Source organism: Colletotrichum graminicola, assembly GCF_000149035.1.
Source record: "Colletotrichum graminicola M1.001 genomic scaffold supercont1.2, whole genome shotgun sequence".
Lineage (NCBI taxonomy): Eukaryota > Fungi > Ascomycota > Sordariomycetes > Glomerellales > Glomerellaceae > Colletotrichum > Colletotrichum graminicola.
This window is the reverse complement of record NW_007361006.1, coordinates 1,167,278-1,187,919: the sequence shown is the minus strand read 5'-3', so window position 1 is coordinate 1,187,919 and position 20,642 is coordinate 1,167,278. Positions and strand designations below refer to the sequence as shown.

At 39.3% G+C, this 20,642-nt stretch overlaps 1 protein-coding gene across 1 annotated transcript; it reads right to left on the bottom strand.

The window, feature by feature from the left end:
- Nucleotides 1–13,725: 13,725 nt before the first annotated feature.
- Nucleotides 13,726–15,988, bottom strand: GLRG_00782 (HET domain-containing protein; the record flags this gene model as incomplete). Its single annotated transcript, XM_008091467.1, has 5 exons — nt 13,726–13,825; nt 14,399–14,858; nt 14,915–14,935; nt 15,089–15,549; nt 15,681–15,988. 5 exons carry the CDS (start codon nt 15,986–15,988, stop codon nt 13,726–13,728), a joined length of 1,350 nt encoding a protein of 449 aa, XP_008089658.1.
- Nucleotides 15,989–20,642: the final 4,654 nt, after the last annotated feature.

The window sequence follows — 20,642 nt, the reverse complement described above, 5'->3', positions numbered from 1 at the left end:
TTACAATATATTCTTAGACCCTATTAACGTCTAACTTTACTAAGATAATCTTCTCTAGCGCTATGCCAGAAAGCTTTAGAATGTCTGCCTAAACGTAGGAAATCTATATATAATAAATAACATTACTAGGCATATTATCTTTATATAAATATAATAGAATGCCTTCTATAACTGCTTTTTCTAACTTTATGTAGTCTACTATAATGCTTTTATGTTTCCCTCTAAGATTAGAACTAAGACCTAGTAGTGTATAGAGCTAATCGTAAGGGTTACTTGTTTAGCTTTCTTAGAATTTCTATAAGAGGGAACATATATTTGTCTTCTAAGCCTGTCTAGGAGGCTTTTAGGTTAGGACTAGCATAATATTAATTACTACCTAGAGATAATTACTAGGGCAGACATTAAGAAGTGTTAGTGCTATAGTAAAGACTTTTATACTAATCTAGCCCTTACTATAACTAACAGATACCTAGCGTGCGTTAGCTACCTCCTGTAAAATCTAGACCTAACTAAACTATTTATTATCTATTAGGTATTTAAGCTGTAAAAGGTAGTTATATAATAATTAATCTATAAGTATATCCTCTTAGACCTAGCGCTATTAAGTATTCTTAATAGGCTAATTCTTCTATACTACTAGTAGAATATATATCCTAAACTTCTTAAGTAGCATAAGGATATAGCTAATAGTGTATTTGTCACAGGACAAGGTGGCAAGTGCCTGTAGTTAGGAGACAGATAGATAGCAGGGACTAGATACCTAACACACACGTGATACGTCACGTGTGCCCTAGGTATATATCCCTTTAGTAGGTAACCCTTCACAGAAGGAGGGTCAACCATAAATACACCTACTATCTGTTACCTATCTTGTCCTATGTTATTTGTTTAGCTCCTCGTTATTATTCGTCTTGCTTTACTGCTCTGCTGTTACGCTTTGCCTTTACACTGCGTCACTTCACGACACTACTGTTAAATGTGGCGGAATTACACATAAATTAACCAGCGAATGCACGGTTGCCCTACGGCAAATTGTCAGGGAATAGGCGGTAAAAGGGCCCCACTTTTAGGGTAAATCCACTAATTATATAGCTAGGATTTCTCTAGGATTTCCTAACTAAGAAATAGGGGGATTTCCCTACTCCTATAGGATTTTAATAAGATATATATAATATATTATATAATTAATTAAGTAACTATTATAATCCCTACTATTTAATAATTAATAGTCTAATACGTACGTCTATAATAACTAATATACCTATTTACTAATTAAATACTATTATAATAATTAATAAGAACTATAATAATAAGGTAACTATCTTATAATTATATAGTAATTAGTTTATATAGCTTAACGCTATCTAAGTAAAGGTAAAGTGTTATAATCTCTAGGAGTATATTAACCTAGAGGTTATAGCAGCAGACTAATTAATCCTTAAGATATATCTAAAAAAACTAATAAAGCTGCTTATAATATAATATCTATACGCCTTAACTAAGGATAAGCTTACTGCTTACTAAGAGGTTACTATAGCTATAGTAATTACTAGGATATCCTAGTAAGTAACTATATAGCTATATATAGTAAGAAGTAAGGCTATTATAACTATACTTAATAGGCTTATATATAAAACTAAATATATAATAATACTAGATAATCTTAACTTATATAATCTTATATACTTAAATAGCTAGATAAGCTACTATTATAAAGAAGTATATAAGTATACTACTTAGTAAAAAGACGTTAAAGATATAGCTAATATAGTTAAATCTACTATATCTATAGATCTTTAAGAAAGATATTATAAATCTAATAAATTACTAGCTAAATAGCTTAATAAGCTTAGTGTAGTAGTAAGAATAACTAAAGAAAAGCATATAAAATACGCTTATAATAAATATAGTAAAGTGTTAGTAAAAGCCTAGTAAAAGGCCTTAACTACTAAAAAAGATCTAGCTATATAGCTTAATAAATAAAACTTAGCTTATACTAAATTAGTATAAGTTAATTTACCTAACTACTAAAGGCTGTTAATCTAGTTTAATAACCTTACTACTACTTTATAAAGTAGTATACTTAGCTCCTAGCTAGATTTATATATAGTAACTAGTAAAATAATAAGTAACTAAAATAATCTTAACTAGTAGTCTCTCTATAAGATAGCGCTAGAGAGGGTTAAAGCCCTTACTAATAACTTACTATATTATAGCTAAGCAGGCTGTAGCGTATTTAGCCTAACTAGAGGTAATAATAATAATAGCCTAATACGTACTAAAGGCGTAGTAAAGGAGAATAAATTAACTAATAAAAGATATTACTATTAATAAAGTGTAAGTAAAAAGGTAAAGTGCCCTATATACTTTAATTTCTATTTATTATAACTTTATTACTTTATAAATAAGTTATAAAGGCCTAATAATTAGTAGGTAAATATATAACGTTAGTAATAGATTAATAAGTATATTATAAGTAATCCTAACCTTACTAAATAAGTGTAAAGAATTAAGGCTAAGTTATATTAACTATATAGTAAATACTATATAAAGGTAGCTTTTTATACTACTTTATAAGGCTATAAGCTAGGTAATTTAGCCTTACTTAATTTAGGTACTACTAACTATATATTTAACTATATATTATAGTTTATTATATTAGTAGTAGCCCTAATTAGTAACTATATTTAGGCTAGTACTACCTAAGTTATAATTAAAGGATATAGTACTATAAAGATTACTTTAAAAGGCGCTAATAGTTTACTAATAAAGCTTTATATATATAACGTAATATATTATAGCGTATTTACTATATTATTTATTTCCTTTATAAGGCTATACTAGTAAGGTATATAGTAAGATATAAGCCTAGGTAATAATTACCTAAGGCGTATAGATTATAGCCTTATAGGCTATATTAAGAAATAAGCTAACTAATAAGTGCTTAAATATTATAAGTAACATAGCTACAGCTAAGAAAGTAAAAGCACTTTTACTACGTACTCTACTAATAATTTACTACTAACCTTATAAGTAAGAAATAAATATATAACGTTAATATAGTAATAACTGCTTTATAGTAATATAATAATATAGTATAAGCGTCTTAGCTACTTAGGTGCTAAGGCTTTATAAAGAATTATAAATACTATATATAAAGTATATCTAACCTAAGTTAATATTATAATAATATAAGACTATAATTTATATAGTCTTAATAAGATAAGGTAGCAGATTTACTACTAGCCTTATAAATCTATTATAAATATAGCGCTAGGTAATTACCTAGCGCTAGACTTTTATAATCTTAAATAAGGCTATATAAGATACTGCTTAGTAATAATAATCTTAGATTAGGTAACAGGCCTTATATAGGATTTCTACCTATATAGCTACTACTAAGATACTATTAACTTAATAATAAGAGGCTTCTTTATAATACTAAAAACTAAATATTTAATTACGCTAAAAGTTATTAAGGCTAACTAAGAAATCCTATACCTTAAGCGACTTATAGATACGCTTTTTAATTATAGAATCTCTATTAAGCTATTAGCAGTAAATACCTAGGCTTAAAATAGTAGCGCTAAGTAAATTACTATAATTATTAAACTTAAGGTGTAATATATATAGATTAATATAAAATTACCTAAAGTCCTGTAGCCTAAAATTATAACTATAGCTATATACCTTTATAATTAAACGCTATTAGTAGCTTAGGGGTAGAAATCCCTATATTAACTATTTTATTTATATTTTATACTTAATAAGCACGCTAAGCCTTTACTAATAGTAAAGCTAGACCTTTTATATTTATAAGCCTATAGCTACTAAGTATATATACTAATAGCAGACGTATAACTATTATAAAATTACTAGTAAAAGCTTACTACTTATATATAGATTAGATTCCTTATTAAATATATATCTAGTAATTTATATTATATCTAGTATTTAGTGTAGAATAAGGTCTTTACTATATATAATATAATATTTAATAAAAAATAAATCTTTAATAGGTTAATAAATAGATTACTTAATAAGCTTTATAAAGCTAATCTTATAGTAATTTAATAATAAATTAATAAGCTAATCTTAGCTAGTAATTAATCCTTAATACGTAAAGAAGCTAATAAAGAAATAAATAAAGTAATTAAGTATACTAATATTACTCTACTAGGCGCTTTATAATTAAGTAACGTACTAGAATATCTATATAAGTAGGTAAAATTTATACTTCTCTTTACTTTACTACTATTACTACTAAGCGCCTTTTTTATAGCTTTTATAAATATTAATATAAGGGGTAGTAAAATAGAAACTAATAGTTCTAAATTAATTAATCTAATAGCTAATAGCTAAATACTTACTAATAGTAAAATAATTAATAAGTAAATACCTAAATTAATAACTAATAGCCTATTAATTAATTTATTAATAGCCTATAGCCTATAAGCTAGTAACTTACTTAAGGTAATTAAAGCTAATAATAGTTTAAATAATTTATTAATAGCTAATAGCCTATAAGCTAGTAACTTACTAGGAACTAATAGTTCTAAAATAATAAAGATAGTAATCCCCTATGCCTTATCTTATCTCTATATAATTAATTTATAAGACGTTACTAAGCGTAAAAAGGTGTTTAATTCTTAAGTAACTATAGCTAGCCTATTAAGTAATCTCTAGCTAGTAGTAACCTTATTTAAAGGCGTTATAAAAAGGTATTATCTTACTATATATATAGGTAGTTAGATTACGCTAAGGACTTTATTTAAGGCTACTTTTCTTATAAGGCTTACCTTATAGTAAAAAATTATAAACTATATATAAGGCAGCTTATAGGTAATAATATAGTCTAGTATACTATAAAGTTAACTAATAGGTAAAGATTACTACCTTTAGCTAAAGCGCGCCTATAGCTAAGAATTAATTAACTATATAACGCCTAATAGGTATAATAATTATAAAAACGTTACTAGTAAATTACTAGTATATAATAGAGAAGTTACTAGACTTTATAGGTTAATAGGTACGTATTAGAAGTTACTATACCCTTTACTAATCTATAGATAGTTAAAAAGCTACTTATATAAAAAGTAATTTAAAGACACTAAAATAGTATATCTATATAGGTATAAAATATTAAAATCTTAGGTAATAGTGCTATAAGTAGTAGCTAAAGGGTATTAAATTCTTAGCTACTACTAGGTATATACCTATAAGCTTAATAAATATAGTTAATTAACTAAATTTAAAGTAAGACTTATTATCTATAGTAACTAATAAGTAAAGGATTTATAAGATACCTATATAGCTATATTAGTAGGTATATTATTTAAAATACTTATAGTAATAGCTACTTACTTTAATTTAAAATTACTTTAATATAACATAGTAAATATATTTATTTATACTACTATTAATAAAGTAGTATTTATAGAGATACCTCTAGGCTATTAAATTACTAGCTAGATCTTCTAGTTATTAAAAGCACTCTATAGGCTCTAATAATTACCTCTACTATAGTAAAAGCACCTTAAAAAAGGACTTACTATATAAGGCTTTTACTAAGTACTTAGTAAGAATTATTATTAGAAAAAGAATTATATTATATTCTTTTTTTATATTAATAACTATATATTAGTATATTACTATATAGATAAAGTATAAGTAAGTAATAAGATAGTAGCTTTTTAGTAATAATACTACCTTAAAGGCAGAGGCCTATTATAATAGTTCCTTAGCCTTAAGGTAATTTATAACTAAAGTAACTATTATCTCTAGCTCTTATAAGTAGTATACTATAATAAAATAACTAAACTACTACTAATAAATAAGAAATATAATAAATTATTACTTATAGTAAAGGCTAAGCTATTACCTAGTAAATATATAGCCTTATTATAAGAGGTTAACTAATATTAAAAAAAGGTAGGGATAATCCTATATATAGTAGTAATAACTTAGCTAGATATTACTTTTATAGCTAGCTAGCTTACTTACTTTAACTATAATCTAAATCTAGATTACTAAAAGGTAGTAAATTATATACTTAGATATTTTTACTATATATAGCACCTTTACCTTAAATATAAAGTAACACTAGGTAGTAAAGATAATACGTTAGAGGTTACTTTAGACGCCTTATTTACTAATAACTTACTAGACTATTATAGCTTATAAGCGTATACGCTAAAGCTATTTAAAGGGCTTATCTCCTAGTAAGCTAATAAATAAGATATAGTAATAATATTAACTACTAAGGCTAAATTACTAGCCTTATTATCTACTATAAAGAAGGTGCTTTTTACTAGTAGATTAATTACTACGCTAGGTATTTAACTATTAATATAAATAGGAACTAAATTATTACTTAATAAGTAGGCAGCTACTAAATAGCTACTAACTATTTATATTAGCTATAATAATACCTAAACTATTAGGCTTATTACTAAAGAGCTTATTTAATTATAAATAAGGCTATAGTATATAAATATTTATAACTACTAGCTATACTAAGAAGTAGTAGTAAGTTAAATTACTATTAAATATAAGAAGTCTACTAAATTAATAGCTAATAGATTAATAAAGGCGCTTAGTGTGCTATAATTTACTATATTTATAGCTTAATTAAATATAAGTAACTAACGTATACGCCTTAAAGTAAATTAATAGTAAGAATTAGCTAATAATAAAGTAAAGCTTTACTACTAGATAAAGGAGGAAAACGTATAGGATATTAAAGGATAATTAATAAATAAATAGGCTATATATAGAGGATATTTAGCGCAGGCTCTATAGTAATTAACTACGTTACTAGCGCTAAGGGGGTGTATTAAATATAGTGGAATTATATATAAATTAACTAGTAAATATATAGTTACCCTATAGCAAATTGTTAGGGAATAGGCAGTGAAAGGGCCCCACTTTTAGGGTGAATCCACTAATTATATAGCTAGGATTTCTCTAGGATTTCCTAACTAAGAAATAGGGGGATTTCCTTACTCCTGTAGGATTTTAATAAGATATATATAACATATTATATAATTAATTAAGTAACTATTATAATCCCTACTATTTAATAACTACTGCAGCCTAGCTTTATCCTGTTAGAACCACAACGGCTACTAGGAAGGCTGTGTTAGTATTCTATATATCCTAACTAGTATAAAACCTTATTAGTATATCTATATAATTTACCTATCTATTTAACTTAATAACTACGCTTTTTATAATTACTTTAGTTAATATAAATAGTATTAACCTAGAGAATATAATCTACTTTAGTTTACTATAGATTTTAAAAGGCGTTAAGAAGATTATTTATAATAAAAAGCGCTTTCTTATTAACTATAATAATATTATATAGTCTAGCCCTTTTGCCCTAATAGTATAATAAGGCTGTTGCGATATATCCAGTATGGATATTAATCGCAGCAACTGGCCAGCCTGGCCGGGCTGGCCGGGCTGGCCGGGCTGGCCGGGCTGGCCGGGCTGGCCGGATCAACCATGTGGCCGGGCCCACCCACTATGGGTTGCGGTATTTAACAGCTGCCTATCTGGCTGGCCACGATAGTTACTCTTCCCCTCTTTGCGCATAATAGGAATCAACAGTTAACCCCTATTATTCGTCACTTCCACCGATACGTACGGTTAACCGTATCAACCACCTGGTGAAACCAACAAAGGCTTTATATAGTAGGAAGCTTTTAACCTCCTAGTTAATTCTCTCCCCTTAACTTTAGTAATTAGGGAAGTATGCCTAAAAAAGGCTATAACTAATCTTATCTAGTCTATAACCCTTATAAAGCATAAGGAGTTAGAAATATACTTAGTCTAAGTTAAATAGTTTGTATTTAAAATAGCTTATTAACCTTAGCTTAATACTAAGCTATTTAGTATTTATATAATAAGCTATATAACAGAGATATAAGAAGACAGCTTAGTAGACCTATACTGCTAGCTTATAGCTTTTGCTACTGCCTATAAATTAAGTAATACTAGTAATAACTATAAGTAATTAAGAGTTTATGCTTATAGTAGTTATCTCTAGGCAGAGAATACTACGCTTATTAATAACATAATTAATAAGAGCAGTATTATTAAAAGCCTCTAATAAAGACCTTATTGCACTGTAATAAGCCTTTTACTAATTCTGCTAGTTAACCTCACTAAGTGCCTTAAGCTAGGTAAAGCGCCCTTCTAGGGTGCAGACGGATTTAATAGCCGTTGCTGCATATTCAGGGGTATAACATGGCTTATAAGTTAAAACAAGCCGCTGCTAAGATATAGTTTGCTTAGCATTAAAGTACATAGTAGCACTCTATAGGTTTAGTTTTATGCTAATAACAACATCGCTAATATAAATAAGGCCTGTTATAGGCGCAATACTGTTAACGCTTGCTAGGAGACCAGCCTGAACGAACAGGAAGTCCTTAAGCAAGTTGTTAACAAGATCCCTAGTGTATGAAGATATTATATTAGTCGTCTTGCTTGCAGCCACGACATTATGTTGACCTATTCTCCCAATGCTGTAGGTCATCCCTAGGGGTGTAGAAACATAGTCGTCGACCTTGGCGAAGAATACCTGAGCGATAGTATGGCACGCAGACGAGGGCAGGACCTATGCGATGGTGCACTTGCGATGATCCATTGAGAAAGAGATACTCTGAAAATTAAAAATTTTTATTCCGTAATTGTTAGGTAACAATGTATTACACAGAGTGAGTGTAGGTTAAAGTAATAAAGTAATAATATTGACGATTATCTCTCTAATTATAAAGAGGATAATACTAGACTAAATACATAAGTATTTCCAGAGGTTTTCACAAGGAAATCACAGGGAGATCCCCTAGGGATTTCACAAAGATTTCCGTAGGGGAATTCCTAAGAATTTCTTGGTGGTTTCAAAGGGGGAATTCCTAGCAGTTTCCTAGAGGAAACCATGACGGTTTCCTTGTTAACCAACCGTCATTCTTTACAGGAGGTTGCGTAACACGATATTTAAAGCAGAATTATAAACATCACTGTAAGACGAGTTATTAATATATAGAGGGCAAGAGGGGAGGTCACTACTAGATATGCTTCCTTGAGAACGCCTAATGTTTGACACAACTACTGGGCGCAATTGTTAGGCAGAATTCCAGTGGCGTAGGAAGCGACTATGCTATGAAGCACCACTGTGATTAGTGTCTTAGAGCTATTTGCTAGCCGAATTATCATATGGTCCCGGGATGCCGCATGTTTGTGTCTTAAATGGGCAGATCAATAGCAGTACTACGGCGCGATTATGAGTGAAATGTATTAGTCTCAGGCAGTGTTCGTGGACTGCGCAAAATAACTGCGTGCAACCTGCCCGACATGTTAGGGAAATTAACATGTTACTACGAGTTAATACACACAGAGATACATAAATAAGTAGCGGCTGTAGTAATTTAAAATAGCCTGTTAATAATTATGCGAATCCCTTCCTCCCACCGCAGTCCCCCTACGCCAACACATACACACGGTTTGGTCTTGACAGTTGTCCGTTCAGTCAAACACGAGATTTCACTTTTCGAGAAACACATTGTTGCAGACGTCCCTGAATACAGAGAGCGACAAGTAAAATTGGTAATCTACAGTGTCTGGTAAGGGGGCAGGACTGATTTATAGCAGCAACCAATGTACAGCACAACAAGTTGCGAAGAAACTCCCCGCAAGCTTCAACAGTTTGCGGGCGACAGTGGAGGTAGCCTTTGAATCAATGGGAGTAGAGACGGTGAGGTTCGGGCCACTTGGGGATGTCAGAGAGAACGATGAAAGTAAGGACAGGCGGCACAGGAATAGATTCGACCAATCAGTGAGGCGGGCGAGACGCCGTCAGGCAACCAACACAGAACGGGAGATGGTATGGACGAAAGAGCCTGTCGCTTCAGAATTAAGTCCTGAGATCCCGAACCAGAAGAGACGTCTTGGGTCGCCTGAGTACGTGTCATCAGGTAGTACAGGTATGAAACCAAGCAAACATCGAGCGGTTACCACCAGGTTACATGTGTCAATGATTGGCTGATGAGCGCTAGAACGTTATCGCTATATCACTAATTACACTATGTGTTGCTTATCGTTGACCCCCATTTCTATCCGGTTGGGTGTTGCTGAACTATGATAGACTCATGGGCGGTATGATGCTGACGTGGAGCAGCCAGACTTGCCACAGTCTTTTCTTCACAGATTTGACTTTCTCCACAACGTCGCCATTTGCCTTTGTAATCGTCGTAGTCGTCTTCTCAGTAGTACACCTATAACGTGACTCACATTAATAGTAAACAGCCTTAAGTTTAAGGTGGTAGTCACATACATTTTGGAAATGATGAAATACTTCGTAGGCAGTTTTCAGGTGGTATACCGAAGATGGTACGGTACGTGAAGTGACAGAACTTGAAGTGTAAATGAATTTCTTTACAGCTCTACAGCGAGGTAGTTGAGTTGATGTGGCAAAACTGAGATGGCGAAGTTAGGATAGGCGGGGGAAATATTTGGTGGCATACATAACCTGGGAAGTCTAGAGAGCATGAATCTTTATAATCCTTTGTCACATAGGATAGTAAGTCTTCGGTAAGAGTTCCTATCTAATAAGGCGCTGTGACGACATCCGGCTCACCTGGACTATTTGGGCAGCTGTGCTCTCTTAACAAACACCACGACTCTGTACCTTATAAGATGGATAACATAAGATACCGCTAAAGCCCCTTTTGTTGGCTGTACTCCGCCTTTAGACAAAGTGGCGTCAACTCTTTCCCTGATGAGCCATGCGTTTGTATGCTAAATGGGGCAGGTAGGCATGGAGTGGCGTGAATGGAATGTGTGTGTGTGCTCTCTTAGGGGCTATCTCAACGCCACTATCGTAGGCCGTCAGGTGCGGTAATTGTTTTATTGAACGAAACTGTCTTTGCAATGAATCCGAATGGTGTTCTCGGTACCTTGGCACCTATGGCGTCCTACCGTCACACGCGATTGGTAACGCATTGCTATTTTCCAGGTTGATGTAGGCAACCCTTTCGTTTTTTCTTCAATCTTCACTCATCAGAGTGGCTATCCCTAATCTCAAGTCCTTCAGCGACCTTTACTATCTTGCAGAGTCTTTCCGCCTTGGAAGTACGGACTATAAGGATTTCTTACACACCACCTTTGCGTGGTTTGACGAAGATGACCATGGATACTTCGGACAGATTCAGATACCCAAGCTTCAGGCCACTCTCGACGATATCGCAGGTGCGCTTGAACTGATCTCTGATGAAGAGGTGTTCCCACCTTTGCAGCAAGCGATGCTGCCTCTAAGCACTGCCCCCGACAATCTCAACTTCCCGGCAGCCAATGAATTGAAAGACTTTTACATCAAACGCCCGCCGATCCACCAATATGACTGGTATAAAGAAGAGGATTGCCTCTACATCATTCCAGCGAGTTTTCTAGAGGAGGCAACCGCATTGGTTAGCATTGCTCGCCACCAACAGCATCCAAACATCATCAAGTTTCTCGGCTGCCGCGTACGTCGAGGTCGCATTACCGGCCTTATCTTCGATAAGTATAAAGGCAACCTTTGTGAATGGCTGATAAAAGGTCAGTTGGTTAACGATGTCATTTTTATGGATTAATTGGAGTCTGCTGTCCGTCACCTTCACTCCCTTGGTCTGGCGCATAACGACATTAATCTAGTAAACATTATGATAGACGAACAGAGCGGCAAGCCGATCTTGGTTGATTTTGGATCCTGCCATAACATAGGAGATGATCTGACAGTAAGTTGGGGCACGCCTGGCTGGACGGAAGTTGGGGATGACTACACTAAGTCGAAGAAGAGCCACGACATATATACACTAGATAAAATTCGCTTATGGTTGAACAATCCAGTACGGGAATAGACGATTGAAGGTATAAAGCTATAGAGGCAAAATAAATGCGGCGTCGCTTATCTACTGTATCCTATTAACTACGACCTAACCCTAACTTAAAGCGGGTGCCCTTGGAAGACTTGCGCGTCTTAACGCGTCTGCTCCTGGAAAGCCCATTCCGCGCAAGAAAGCCTATAACCTATGCACATTTGTTCGCTTGAGGAACGCTCAGCCCTCGGGTTCGAGAGGCTTTCAAGGGGATCAACTATGTTAATACTAAACTAGCACTCCCACCTTCTTCAGCAGATAGACCAAAAGTCCTACTAGACAACAGAGATCATATTACTAACTTTCTCCTGGCGCAAGCGGTCAATTAGCGCGATTTCTGGATCTAAGCTTACCACGAACGTCCCTTATACCTGACACTGTCTAGGCTCACATTGTGCGGTGGTGTGTGTCTGGCACCCGTCTTTGAAAAGGGGCGCAGTGTGGCTTGTCTTCTTCTCAGAAAACATATTCTTGGCGTACAGAAAGGTGCTCTTACAGTCTCCAATGACGAATTTTGAACTCCCAAACGTAGTTACACACAGGTTAGGTAGAAAAGCGTGTGATTTTAGCTCAAACGCTCAGCATTTCGGGCTGTATCAGATACGTGGCAACCTGCCCTGTTCCGCCCATTGTACTAACCTAGGTGATAAACAGTATTTTGCTCTTCGCCTTTTGTCGTTATAAGAGTTCCGTCGAGTGGCCGAACGGCCGCTTGAACGCCTTTCTAGACGCTAGATCCGACTTAGGTCTAGTTGACACTGATGTCATACAGAACATAGAGCAACAAGTATTTAATAGTCGGAAAACAAGTATAATATGGCAAGAAGAATACATCGTCCTTTATGAGTTAGTCGCACATTACACTAAGACGCTGCACTACGATTTGACCAAGACAGCCTTAGGCTTCTGTTGCTCGCCTGTAAATCTTTTGTCTGTGCTTAGGACGACGTTGAAGAAAGCCATTGCACTCTTGATGACTTCGGTGTGAAAGGCATCGAGGACATGAATTGTGTATTATTTCTCAATGGTGGCAATCGTACCTGCTTTATTGTCGATCAATCATGGACATGATGATGGAAAACTCGGGTCGAAACAGTATATATCCTCACGTGTGGCTTGAAGTCCAATTGAGGGAGTGATTTATTCCGTGATCCATATGTCTACTTATTCGGCTTCTCGAACAAACAGATTCAATTCTAGTCAGAGAAACTGTGCTAACACCTACCGGATATGGTACCGCAAGATCCCGGCACGGATAGGCTCCGGTGAAAGTTGGGCAAAATCGGATGACCCCGAAATATGATCCCTACCACAGAACCACTCAAAGCGGATCAAGGAAAGATGCGGATATTTAATGGTACATATCTGGTATGGCGCCAATGTATTCGGAGGGTTGCCGGCTAGCCCGCACAGACAAGGTCCGAAAGAAACTCCGTACATAATATAGAGGATATCGCGGAGCTGCGGGATCCGAATAACAATCTACTATCGCCGCTTCCAGCCCTCAGGGGAACTCCAGTACTGTGTACAACCCAAGCTCTTGACGAAAAACATTCGGACGCCTGCTAACGGTTTTTTGCCGCCTATGAGGAAGAAGCCATGTTCAAACACAGCTTGATTGCCCTTTCGTGCTCTCTTGGGTCCATCTTGGCGGCTGTTATTACCCCGTCAATGAAACCCATAGGGCTGAAGATGTCACCCTGCCCCTGACAGTCAAGGAGCAACTACAGAGCGATTCCATTTCCTGGGATTTCCAAGTTCACTATTTCAGTCCCACTAAGCACCCTTTCAAACCGCATCGTTCCTACACGCCAGAGGCCGCCCCGTTGAGCGCGTTGGTCGACGCCTCATTCGCCGATGCGATCATGATAGTCCAGGCCAGTATCGAAGACGGCCCGGACAATCTGATAGAAACAATTAGCGAAGGCCGGGAGAAATACCTGGGAAAACAATCCAGGGGTACCATATTCGCCGACCCGGAGCCCGGACGGGGCCTGGAAAACCTGGGGCCCCGCGATTTCCGGCAGCAATCAACACCTTATGTATGGCTTGTGACAAATTGCCTAGATTGGATTTCTGTAGTACTTTGTGCCATATACATGAAGGTGATAAAAATCCCGTCTTCTGAATCAATCTTTCAAAAAGTTGTGCGTATAATCATTGAGTTGTCTAATTCGCTCTCAATAACTCGGCCTTTGCTCACTGGGAAGGTTGTTAATGAGGCCAGAGACCTGTCCCCAAACGTACGTTTTTCTTATCCTACGATCCATTTTTGACCTTTGTCGAGGAGCTAAAGCCATCGAGTGATGAGAAGCCATGATTGCCACCACTCATACAATAGCCAGTTTCCAATACTTGCATGGTGATTGACTTTGTAGCGACTTGCGTCATCGCAACAGAGGTTTAGAGCGGTATCGAATGAGGACACTGCTATTGACTTCAAGGTGACTATGAAATTTGCCAAGCCACCGACTTACTCAACAAGTTCGAGTTGAACGATGTTCATCGGAACTGAAGAAACAGACGGGGTCCTTATCGAGACCAAGAGCCCAGCCAGTTCGGAAAAGTCTACTCCAACAGCGGCGCCCTCTCGTGACGGAACCTCTTCATATGCGGCGAAAACATCTGACAATTCATCCTCACCGCTGTAACTACACAGCTTGCACCATGGCACAACACCAGGTAAATGGTTGCTAAACCCAAGAATGAGCGCAATCGTCACATCTCTCACTTGAAGGCCTATGGCCCCGATCTTGCCCCACGACACTTGTGGCTGCAGGATATTGGTCGCTATGTCCCAGATCTCGGGGGGATAGACACTCTCGATTGACATTTCGTCTTCTAAAGGTAGCACCCAGAAGCCCGGTGGAAGTGGATGTAAGTTGGATTGGGTGATGTAGACCTCCTTCAACTTCCAGCTTTGGTAGGAGATGTCTGCTGGACAGTCAGTCGGTGCCCGCACAACCAGCCCGCGGAATTATGGCTCTACTAACGAGATTCGAGTTCAATGAGCTCTGATTGTTCTGCCGTTAGGTCAAATCCTTTAATCAAGACTTCCCCGTTCCAATCACAGCGGGCGAAGGAAAGTATCGCGATAGGGTAAACGCGGATGAACCTATTCTCTGCGATTCTTCTCAATCTGATGCCAGCCAAGACACCAGGCGTACGACCATTTTGACAATCCAGCACAGCCATGAAAATATTCGAATCATCAGCATCCCGCATTGACGAGTGTACTTCATTCTCGCACATTAGCAAGTGTACTCTGATACCTTGTCTGGTGACAACAGCGTGCGGGCGCGATGGTCGAGGCCGAGCAAACATGGCCACTGAGGCAGAGCCCTCGAACATTCTCGGAGACACGGCGATAATGCCATATTCGGAGATGGAAAATACGCGATTGTATTCCTCGTGATCAAGATAAGGATAGTCATTTGAAGGGTAGGGTTCTGCCCAAGCAAAGATGGACTGGTCCGTGGTTGCGTTGATGATTTCTTCTTGAAGCCGGATGAAAGCTTTTTTACCTTCGCCGTAAAGAAGCGGCATGTTGATGTCAAATATTCCGAGCATGCAGTAAGCCATGTCCTCGATCCGGGTTGTTTCTCTTCTGGCTAGCCACTTGAGCCGCCTGGCAACGCTTATCCGCGAAAGGTCTCCCCCTTTGAGAGCATAGGTATCTATACCCGTTATTATTGAAATGGCATCGAGGTGATCCTCTTTGCTGCCCACGTCGGTCCAATCTCTCGTCAAGAAACGTACTCGTGCAGGCGCGATAATTTCCTGTAATGTCCAGCCTCGTGAGTACCACCGTGGAACGCATGAGCTATGCTTCCCTTCGTCGCTTTGTAGAATGGCTGTGTTCCGGTGGCGTCAGATAGATAGACGTAGCAGACATTCGGTTCTCGATACCATTGAAACATGGAGTTGATGGCCTCGGACAGCTCTGTCGAGCTGGTCTTGTCGATGCAACAAGTGTCGATCCAGATCCAGTCATAGCCATCCTGGCTGGCGCGTTCACAGCTCTGTAGTATCTTGGTATAGCCCTTCTTTCTCTTGGTTGAATCCATATTGCCTTGCCAGTCTTACAAGGATACTTCCTCCTTCTCCCACGTATGAGACAGAATTGCATGACGAGGGACGGTATACTCGGGTATTGCATTATGTCCCTCGCGGACTAGAACTGTGTCGCTATTGCGCCCAATAAACTCCTCTATCTTCAACTTTGTCGAGTGTAAAAGCCTCATCCTGAATATCTAGTCATTGTAAGTAAGAAGGCCTTTTGACAGAGGATATGTTATTATACGTACGCGTGCTCCTTGGCCGCTAGCAAACTAAAAACTTGGCAGAATAAGATGATCAGCCCAGACCTATGAAGAAAATAATACGGGCTTATGAGTGGTTTCCCAAGTGCGGAGAAGCCTGAAGGATCCAATAGGTGCAGTTGTAGCAGTGACAACTGTGGGTTCACTTTCGTTATCACAAGTGTCTTGGCCACTCGTCATGCTCACACGTTCTTCTCAACTCGCCCATCTCCGTGACAATTCAACTTGCGCAAGACCGATCACGTTTGGGCGAACCCAGAGGTAAACGGACAGAAAATTGAACAACGATGTACAAGGTCCCTTCTGCCTTTCAGCTGCAAGATCTCACGATCCGGCAAGCAGAGCATAAAGCCGCAATGGAATCTTGTGGTACAGTCCATCGACCCGAGGGCGAACTACTGGATGCCTCCGAGAAGGTGCAGCGAGGCCTCTAAGTCTAGCCGTTCTGGGATACCGATATCACCAACTCTCTGACCTTCTACAGATGCTTATTAGCCCGGATGCAGATCTCTTATGCAAATTTGCTCCGTCGTACCTAATTTCGCGAGAATGCGCAAAACGTCTCGCTCGTTCCCACAACCTACAAGTCCAGCAACAGACGCCGTCAATGATGTAGCCTTTTCACCTCTAGAAACTCTCTTGGATATCTATTCACGCGGCTTTCAACCTAACGACTAATTCTCTCTGTCCAACGTAATACCAGCCACCCTCGATCTGCGATGGATTCTCTTTACAGCCAGAAAGACGGCACCTCTACCCTAGAGGCTAAATTACAGTCCAGGACGTTTCAGAGTCGCCCGCGGAGGAGTCATCGCGTACGGGAAAAGCACCGCTGAGCCTGCTTCCCGCCGAATCGAAAACTCCGTCGTTACCTTCCCACCAGGACTTCGACACGACGGGCCAGATCGCACCTCCGGGTGCGACACCACAACTTACTGCAACACTCTGGGAAGATGAAAGAAGCTTGTGCTTTCTATTGGAGGCTCTAGGCGTATATGTTGCGCGCAGAGAGGACAACCGGATGATCAATGGAACGAAACTTCTCAACGTCGCTGGCTTGACTCGGACAAGACGTGATAAACTTCTCAAGTCCGAAAAGATTAGTCAGGTTGTCAATACTGGTCCCATGCGCCTCAGGGGTACATGGATTCCTTTCGAAAGAGCGCTTGATCTTGCAAATAGGGAGAGGATCACGGAACTTCTCTATCCGCTTTTCGTCCACAACAGTGGACAGCGAGAGACGCAGAGTGGTCAAATTCGATCACTTGATGAGAAGTTCTATTTAATACCCCCGGAAGAATCCTCGAACTCTCGAGATTCTGGAATAGACCTCTGGCCCTCTTATCCAGGCGAATACGGGGCGTCAACATCTCAAGATGATAACGAGCCTTATAGGTACATAACCGAATCCTACGTGTCAACATCTCACTATGACAACATTCCTTTCGAAAGCGAAGATTATCTATCTCTTTATGGGGAAGATAATTTATTGCTCAATGAAACAGTTTTCTCGAGGCCCTTCAGTTCGCCAGCATTGCCCGCCACCGGTTTTGACAGATTAGTGTTCGACAATTGTCCATTCTTCCAAGGCGACAAGAAGGAGAATGCTCAAACTACTCGACACCGTTCGAATGAGTCGAACAGATCCCCAGAAACACAGGATTCTACTTCGACTGATTCATTCTCATCTGAGTATGAAGGGTCTACCGTGGGGCCAAAGCAAGCTCTCCTCGACAGATTGATGGACTACTTCTACTCAATAATCTCGAATTGTCCCTCGACTAGATCCCGTTACACATCTCATGGATCCACGCCAGCTGAACGAAGCCACGAGACCTTGCACTCTGGAACACAAAGCTCAACAGCCGAGACTTCTCCAACTGAACAAGGGGGAAAACATTCCCGTAAACGGAGAGCCGACGACAACGATGATGCTGGGGTAAACTTCAGGCCTCTCAAGGTGTCGAAATCGAATAGCCATCCCAACGAAGTCAATCTCAGGTTGGCCTGTCCTTTCTTCAAAAAGAATCCCGGAAAGCACCAACGCGGGGCCTGCACCGGACCCGGCTGGGCGACGGTTCATCGAGTCAAGTACGCACTCCGAGCCCTACCCTAATGAATCTAAAAACTAACACAGCTAGGGAGCATGTCTACCGCAACCATGCGTTGCCTGTTACATGTCCAAGGTGTAATGAAGAATTCGCAAACTACCGACTCAAAGACTTGCATATCAGAGCAAATGAGCAGTGCGAGGTGAAGGATCAGGCCTTAGTCGTCGAGGGCATGGACTCCACGCAGAAAGAGCTTTTGCGCTCTCGGAAGCGTACAGACAAATACATGTCGGAGACAGACAAGTGGAGCGTGATGTACCTGATCTTGTTCCCAGATGCTAACCCGACTCGCCTTTCGAGCCCTTGTGAGCCCTTCTCTTTCCAGCGTAACGGCTTGCCGCTCACAGTGCAACAGACTATTAATATCATGGGTCAGGCCCCACCGTTGACGATTCTCTAGAAACCGAGTTTTCGCGGTATGAACAGTTTCTCCGGAGGGAGCTTCCATCCCATGTCCAGCGACAGTTGGAGCTCTGTATAGAAGAGCGCCTGAACCCCATCGAAGAAAGTCTTCGAAGCCAGCTGATCGGCATCATACGCGACGCTCAGATTCAGCTGTTTAATACCTACCGTTCTTTACGCTCATCCCCGGGTGGAGAACCCGTCCAGAATGAGAGTGTAGACACCGAGGGTGTGGCCCACATGATAGATAACGAGTCACATCAGGTAGAAGATGAGCTTCGAATGTTCTCCCAGCCACCCTTGATGGATGAATTTGGGAGCTTCGATGATTTCAATGGTCTCCTGTATGACTTTTCCGAGATACCACCAGGATCTGTTGATTTGGACTCTGGGTATTGGTCGGTAGCCCAAGCGAGCGAAAACGAAAAAGAACCGGGTTTTCTAGGCGGTGAATTCGGGATTTGATAGCCCAGGGGAGCTTTCATCCCGCGGTCTGCGTTGGGTTCAATACAGCAATCAATTTCCACTCCCTTCCCAGTGTCATGATTCCACTTAATAATGCACTTTCGTTCTCGTTGTTAGTGATATGACGAGTACTACAGGGCGCAAAGTTTGAATGCTATGATTCCTAGTTAGCAAATAAACATTGCTCGCTCGGTTATATGTCTAAATAGGGCTTGTTACCTTGTATCATGTCAATTTTGAAGCTGCTGCTGGCGACAATTCATTTCGGCTTGCCACTTCAACAGCGAACAGCACCCACGTTAAACAACTTCACCATGGTTGAAATGAAGTCTGATCCTGCGCCATCGGGCATTTTGTACCGTATTGGGAGATTGGAATGTGACACAGGTCAGGAGTGCTCCAGCTGAACTGATCTAGACCGGTTATAGGGGTCAAGAGCGACTATTTTCATCGATATTCGAATAGATGGGGAGGGGGGCCATTACCCATTTCAGGAGAGTTCTTTGACTTTCATAGAATCAGTGGCCTCTCTTCCCCAACGAAAATGTACGTGCCCGTGAGTTGCAAACAACACACTTCATGCCAATTCCCCGAGCGTGCAATAGAGAAGAGGTTCAGTACCTCGCAGGCGCGAGGATTGTAGTACTCAAACTGGCTATCAACAACCCGAAGCTCTCGTACGCTGACTGCTACAGTCACAATATATAGGGAGAGCCCAGACGTTTTACACGTGACTGTCCTACCACTATCAGCGCTCCGATTGGTGTGATAGTGCTACGTCGTACCATATTCCAACTGATCTTGAACCGGTCGGCGAACCATTATTGTGAGCAAGGTCTACCCCAGCTCCGACTCGGACGTAGTAAGGCTTACTATAGGCTCACGAAATGATAGCCGAACAGCCAGCATTGAACCACACATGCTTGATATTTGGTCAAGCTGATACGAATTAGCCCCAAGCATGCGGAACAGTACCGCCCGGTCAGAGCACAACGTTGGATTGGCTGTCCGTATCCGTACATAGCAGCCCGGGATTGCACTCAGTAAGTCGCAATGGCGTGGGGAGACAACAATGCAGGGTTGAAGAGTCACATCCATCGGCGGACGCAGCGCCGAAGGCCGTGTAGAAGACCCCGGGAGTTGTCTGATGCCAGGGTATAAGCGGGCACGTAGTTTGCTGTATTACGAATACGCGACGACCACTAAGCGATAAGACGCTATAATATCAAGCTTTCAGAAACCCTATTAGACCTGCAGCAGTCACAGTTGCAAGGGAGCAGGCCTTGGACGAGTGTACAGGCATATAGATAGACTAGGGAGGATAGGGGTACAATTGGGCTGTGTGCCGAGCGGGCCGCAGTCGCTCCGGAATATCCACCCACGAAGCCACGAAGTGGGCATTGCGAGAGCAGTTGGCCATG